This window comes from Monopterus albus, unplaced genomic scaffold (genome assembly GCF_001952655.1).
Source record: "Monopterus albus unplaced genomic scaffold, M_albus_1.0 scaffold92.1, whole genome shotgun sequence".
Lineage (NCBI taxonomy): Eukaryota > Metazoa > Chordata > Actinopteri > Synbranchiformes > Synbranchidae > Monopterus > Monopterus albus.
The window spans coordinates 2,465,673-2,472,433 of record NW_018127972.1 but is presented as its reverse complement, the minus strand read 5'-3'; the positions used below and the strand labels follow the sequence as shown (position 1 = coordinate 2,472,433).

The 6,761-nt window shown below is 40.1% G+C and overlaps 1 protein-coding gene across 1 annotated transcript in view; it reads right to left on the bottom strand.

Moving 5' to 3' along the window:
- Positions 1–2,138: 2,138 nt before the first annotated feature.
- The window catches only part of cog1 (component of oligomeric golgi complex 1), a 17,538-nt gene continuing 12,915 nt past the window's right edge, over positions 2,139–6,761 (bottom strand). The window contains exons 10-16 of the mRNA XM_020608224.1: positions 6,688–6,756; positions 6,437–6,598; positions 5,030–5,154; positions 3,635–3,743; positions 3,314–3,423; positions 2,912–2,993; positions 2,139–2,355 (exon numbers count right to left, since the gene is read on the bottom strand). Coding sequence (XP_020463880.1) covers positions 2,218–2,355; positions 2,912–2,993; positions 3,314–3,423; positions 3,635–3,743; positions 5,030–5,154; positions 6,437–6,598; positions 6,688–6,756 — 795 coding nt within the window. The 3' untranslated portion in view covers positions 2,139–2,217. The remainder of the gene's footprint in view (positions 2,356–2,911; positions 2,994–3,313; positions 3,424–3,634; positions 3,744–5,029; positions 5,155–6,436; positions 6,599–6,687; positions 6,757–6,761) is intronic.

The window sequence follows — 6,761 nt, the reverse complement described above, 5'->3', positions numbered from 1 at the left end:
GATTAGGCGTGGCTGGCAGTGGGAAGTATCTACAATAATCATAACCTGGGCCCCTTGTTATGGAGGAGAATAAGTCTAATGGATGTTGATTGGAGAGAAACATGACAACCATCTTATATACAGTACTCAACTAGAACATACCTTGTGGCACTACTCTGTGCTACAGTAGAGCCACATTACTAAACTCTGGCTGTATAACATTCCATCAAGATTGAAATCCTCACCAGTTTTTTAGGAAGTCCTGCAATACACTCAAGTGCTTGCCATAAGTTGGTTATATTCTGTCAAGTCATGTCAAAATACAGTAAGTACAGTGTATCAACAAACCTAAATTCAAATGTAAGTAGTTACTGAGGAATGAATTAAGAGTGACCAGATAATCAAAATGTTGAGTAGCTCCTGAATAACTCACTCAATGATAATAATAATGATAATAGATAGTTATGAATTGCCGGATAGGCTACATATATAAATAAATATTCCCAAAAGTAAAGTGATCCATCCTACTGAGTAGTCCCTCTCTCATTACTTGATTTTCTGACCTGAAGTATAGTGGCAGATCTAGAAAATTTTACAGTGGGTAGCAAAGGGATGGCAAGACGTTGTGGAAGGGTGGCATGATTTGCACATATATTGTTTTATGTCCCAGATATATAATAGACTTCAAACTTATTTTGTTTAATGAAATGCTATGTTACTACACTGGAACTTATATTTAAGTGACAGAGAATAAAATCCTACCTTGAGATCCAGCTGGAATTCTTGTCTCCCTGTCTCTTCATCTTTCCCTGCTTCTGTCCCTCTTTTTGACTGTGTTTTATCCTAATCTACAGTACTCCACACATTTTCTTTTTTATTTCCTCACCCGCTCTGTGCATTTGTCCTGCTATGTCCTGCCCACTCTCTTCTCCTTTTCAATTTCTCTGCATATTCTGTCCATCAAAGTGTTTTCATGTTGAAATATTGAAATTTCTTGATTTCTGATTTGCACTGCAGACCAGTCCAACTACTGTGACCTAGGATAGTCAGGATATGAAACCTCATGATTAAAATACATTACATTGTATGAACATGTAATTAATAAGTTAAAACAAAACTAAAATATTAAAGATTTAACACCAAATGATAGATATTTAATTGTTAGGTCACATGCCAATGTTGTGCCTCTCTATCTCTCCTTGGGCTTTTGGTGGAGCGATTAGGCGTGGCTGGCAGTGGGAAGCCTATGCAGCAATTAACTCCTGGGTATTTAGTCTGGGCTCTTGCTAGTCAGTTTTCATTGTCTGTACAACCTGCTTGCTGGCCGACTTTCTACCTGAAAGTTTCTTCTCTCCTGCAACTTTGTTCTTCCAGAAGTCCTCCTGTTTTCTCCGGGTTTGCCTGGTTCCTATTGGCAACTCTCACTTGTCGCTCTCTCATGCTACACAGCAACGTATCTCTATCAGTAAAATCCATCCATCTGCTTATTCCTGGATAGGGTTGTGGGGCTGCTGGAGCCTATCCCAGCTGACATAGGGCGAGAGGCAGGATACACCCTGGACAGGTCACTAGTCTATCACAGGGCTGACATGTAGACACACAACCACACACCCACTCACCCACTCACCCCAACCAGTCGAGGCAGACAGCTGCCCAACAAGAGCAGGAATCTGTTGGAGGTTTCTTCCATTAAAGAGACTTTTTCTACTGCTGACATGTAGACACACAACCACACACCCACTCACCCACTCACCCCAACCAGTCGAGGCAGACAGCTGCCCAACAAGAGCAGGAATCTGTTGGAGGTTTCTTCCATTAAAGAGACTTTTTCTACTCTACTGTTGCCAAGTGTTTGCTCAAGGGGGATTTGTTGGGTTTTCCTTGTAAGGTCTAGACCTTCCTATGTAATGTGTCCTGAGAGGATTGTTGCTGTGAATTGCTGCTATACAAATAAAACTGAATGGAATTGAATTTAATAAATAAAACTATGCATATTTGTATAAAATCCTGTAATATTCTTTAGCAATAGTTTTCTCTTATAAACAAAGGCACATGTACATACATATTTATGATAGTTGGGTACAACTCAATTACACCGAGCAACCGGGGAGAGAAACTGCTATGTAGTGCTACTTTAAAATCACAGAACAGCCATAACGCACAACGCAAAAATATATTTACTATACATATTTATACAAACTTCAGCAAATGCAAAATACCATCTTGAGCAATACAGGGTTATTTGGCCATGCCGGGCAGCCAGCTGAGTTTGAATAAAGAAAGAGCCGCTGTGTCTTCGTCCTGATCAGTGAGCTGTCTGAACAGACTGCCTGGCTGGAAGACGCCCTCACTGTCTGCTGTGTAGGATGGAGGAGCCTGATGGAGGAAAGAGAACACATCAGGTTTGCTGTGATTTGTGATTTACTGGTTATCTTAAATGGCAAGTGATGACAATATACAGGACCACTATCCACTGACTGTATCTCCTCTTTGCTTGGGTGAGGAAAGGAATCAGGGATGCTTTGTAGTAAGGTCAGAGTGGAGGGATTAGTCAGAACACAGCAGAACAACATTCTTTAATTTACAAATCATCCAACATCAAAACCATTTAGTCAATAAATAAAGCACGCTCACACTGCAAATCCACCAAAGGTAAATCAAGGCACTATATAACCAATAACAATATAATCAGTATACACACACAAATATAACACCGCACTAGTGAACTTGCCTGGGTTTCTCGCACTCAGATATGCTGGGAAAGCAGAGGGTGGAACAGATAATATATGCCCCAAGAGGAACAAAACATTGAAACAAAGAAATGAATATATACTGTGGTTCTCAGTAAATTAGACAACAAAATTATAATGTCCTATACAAACACTCAGACTCAGAGCAGCTTTAGCTACCAAATCCCAGCTCTATTACTCACTATGTGGTGTGGAGCTTCAGAAGTCCTGGAGGCTGACTTGGATTTCAATGAATTCGACATGCTGAGAGGTAGCAACCCAAACCTGCAGAGGTGAGAGAGATTGTTGCATTGAAGTGTATACAGATGTACATAGATATATATATATATATTCAGCATAGTACAATTGTATGAACAATTGCATGTGTATGTGATGATGTGAAGAGTGAAATAATTATTAAATGTTTTGTAAAAGGACATAACTGATTGTTCAAATTGTATGTACAGTATAACACATATATATTTTGTTTTTAGTTATGGTGCTATTTGTTTCTACTATTTGTACTAATGTCATAACGTGGTCCCTAATTATTGATGTTACACAGAGCACCTTAGATTAATTATGAGCTAGTGTTGACCTCTGACCTGATCTGGCTGCTGGCAAGGGGCAGGATGTTGTAAGACTCTTGGGAGTTCACACTGCTGCTCCGTGACATAAACAGCTTCTCAGAGCCTGTGAGAAGTCCGAACAGCACCTGAAACACAATGTCACATCAAAGGATTACCCTAAGTAAATAGGGGAGCCCCATTATATAAGTTTACTGTGACATCTGTACACCACTGGATCATAATGGTATCGTCAGCTCACTGTAGCAACACATCTCAGAGCTAATGTGAAAAGTTCTATATATCCAGACAGTAAACTCTACTTTTGGTTTTGTTTGTGTGTTAAGGGGCTGACAGTACCGAGGTCCTCTGGGACAGGCGGTTGAGGTTGGCATTCATCAGAGGAGTGAACACATCCAGGTCAAAAGGGTCAATGAAGCCCTCCAGCCAATCACAGACCATGTGGAATCTGGAAGACAGCCAGCACAATGTTTAAGGTAGGGCTGGACTATTTGACTATTCGGATATTTGTTTGTTGGGTAGATAATCGCTTTTTTTTAAATTTTAGCATTTCAATATTTAAGACAGCAAGAATTGTCAGTGTGATGATGAAGAGGAAAGAGAGTGCAACTTGGTCTGCTAGTTGTTACTCATGTCTGAAAATGTTGGAGCAGGTCTCCAATAAATCATCCAAACAATCAATAAGTCATGAGCGAAATGTTGTTAAAAGACAAACAAAGGCTCTTTAGCATAGCAAGGCAGACAGGCAATGAGCTATAACCTGATTCTCATCTAAACGAGAGGTTCTGATGGAATAGCACATGTGCAGACGGCTGCTCTGAAAAGAGGAACCACAAAAATATTCAATAGAGGCACGCTGTAATTCGCATCTTGGGTAGTAGACTACCATATAGAAAATATACACATGTACATACTGGCAAAAAATCTGCCAGTACTTACTTTTGAAAATTTGTAAGCATTCCCAGCCCTAGTGCAAATCAAATCCATTTTTCCCCAGAGGTGATTTCTATCATATTTGGTGGATATTATCATGCTGATGTATGTGTACACGTGATCATTTTTCTGGTAAGGCTGTTTTTAATGTGTGGTTAGATGGTTAGACAGCTTTGATTGGCAGTCTGATACATCACTCAACTATTTGGCTGCTGCTTCCCAGTATCTGGTTACAAATCGCCAAAATGGCCACCGGCATATTCGCTCCACTTTTGCATAGTGGAGGGAAGAGGAGGTCATCGTCCATACTTACTGTACAATCAATGGTTCCATGTTGCATGTAATTGGAGTGGCCATGTTTGTTTACACAGAAAGTTTTATGTTCATTTCTGAATGTCAGCAGAAGCCTTCTGTTGTACATTTACAACCAAAAAGTGAACAAGATCTTGAAATATTATTATTATTGCTATTATTACTAAGTACTTGAATCTTTACTTGGCAAGTTCTCAAATGTAAGTGCTTACACTCTGTCCTAAAAAAAGTGGCATTGGTTCCCCAGTTATACGTATGCATGATTGTTAATTATTATTGTTATCATGGTCACAAAAGTGTGTTCACAGACAGCAGAATGCTGACATAATATAAAATGTAAAACCTGACATGAGCAGATTTGTCTAGTGTGTGTCACACTTTGGTGTAGAACCCTCAGGTCTCCTGAAGCAGCCTTTTACCTTGCCAGGTTGGTATTTCAGCTGTGCTGTCAACAAGCCATTTTGACAAATCTGTGATGGGAATTCATACCTAGAGTCTTGATGGAATCGTGAGCTCTTGCCCTCCTCCATTCTGCTGCCGAGTGTGGTATTGAGGTAACGAAGGTCAAACAACATCTGCAAGGCTCTGTTCTGAGTCATGGGGAACACAGACTCCTGGAGGATGATGGAGGAGCAGAGGAACACAAAGCAGAGTTAATCATAAAGCCAACAGTAATTCTAATAAAACCCTTCCTTTGTCATTGCCTTCTGATTTAAGTGTCTGATCTCTTCCTTCATTCTCACTGCTACACTTTCCTTTCCTAGGATGTCTGTGAACAGCTGTCTAAGGTCATTCCACAGTATCTCTGTTGGGCCACGGTCTGGGCTCTGACTGAGTGTTGACCTGCTCTGAGGAGTGAGGATGCAGCCTTTTATGGACAGATGTCCTTTACTGGAAAACAGTCAGTGACTGGGCACTTCGGATGAAGGGTCAAAGGAAAGGGCATCTCCTGTTTATAGATAGGAGTCTCCTTGATTCCTCTCTCCTTTCCTTGCATCTTACATGGGCAGGAATAAGAACCAATGAAGCAAGTGAGAGAAACCTGCAACTAAGGGAACTGGGATGTACCCATTGATTCTATTCTATTTTAATTCTACTTCTATTCTATTTTAGTTTCTTAAATGGTATGGCATTCAATATTAGGTGAGAGAGAAACGGTATTTCAATTTTTCTGTATGTCCTGCACATATAGTGAATTGACAATAAAAAGCTTTGATTCTTGATTCACTTACATTTTGTTCACTGGCTTGAGTTTGAGAACTTACATTGTTGTATAAGATTAATACAGGTTTAGTAGTTTAGCCAACATTGAGATGAAGATTTAGATGGTTGACTGTTCACATGGATTATACTAACTCTTTTATATAGTGACAGAATATATCCGACTGAAACCGTACACCCACATCCACAGCACTAATGATGAATTATCATAAATATCTTGTGTTGCCTGCATTTTCGACTTGTCTCAAATGTTAGCTTTTTTACATCTTGTTTTATTTTCACTGATCTGTGATGACTTTAGTTCATAAACCTATTCGTTCCTAGACTGTAATGTAATTGAATGTAGGATATTATTCATGGCAGTGCAGGTAAATCAGAGATATTTTAGGCAGCAGAGGAAACTTATCAGCTTTTTACAGTTCATGAATTTGAGACTTAACTGGATGTAAAGAAAGAGATGAAAAAGGGCATTACTTTGCATCTTTCATTGTTTAGTGTTTATTTGACAAATGTGTGGCATATTTTGACATAGTTCTCATTCCAATTGCCATTTTTTGTAGTCATGTTTCAGTGATGAATGATAGTAACTCGTCATCATTTTAATTGAATTCAAGGCTGCAGTTGCATGGTTTTCACCTTGTCTGCAACAATGTGTGTGTGTGTGTGTGCGGTTACCCTGCTGTGGGTCTGCTGTGAGAGGCTATGGTAGTGGTGCAGGGCCTGTGCCAGACAGTCCTGCAGCAGCTCCTGCAGAGTGGGCTGGGGCAGGGCGTGACCCCCCACCTTGTTCACCTCAACACACAGCCTGAACAGCAGTGACTGTACAAACCAAGATGGCTGTAGAAAACAGTTTTACATCAGCTTTTTGAACAGAATCAGAAATCATGCTTCTTTATCTCTGTCAAAGGTCACGCTGTGCATCTGACCTGGACTGGAAGACGGATTTTGGATGTGACACTGCTTCCTGACTCTGACTCTTCTTGGATCTCCAGATCCTCCC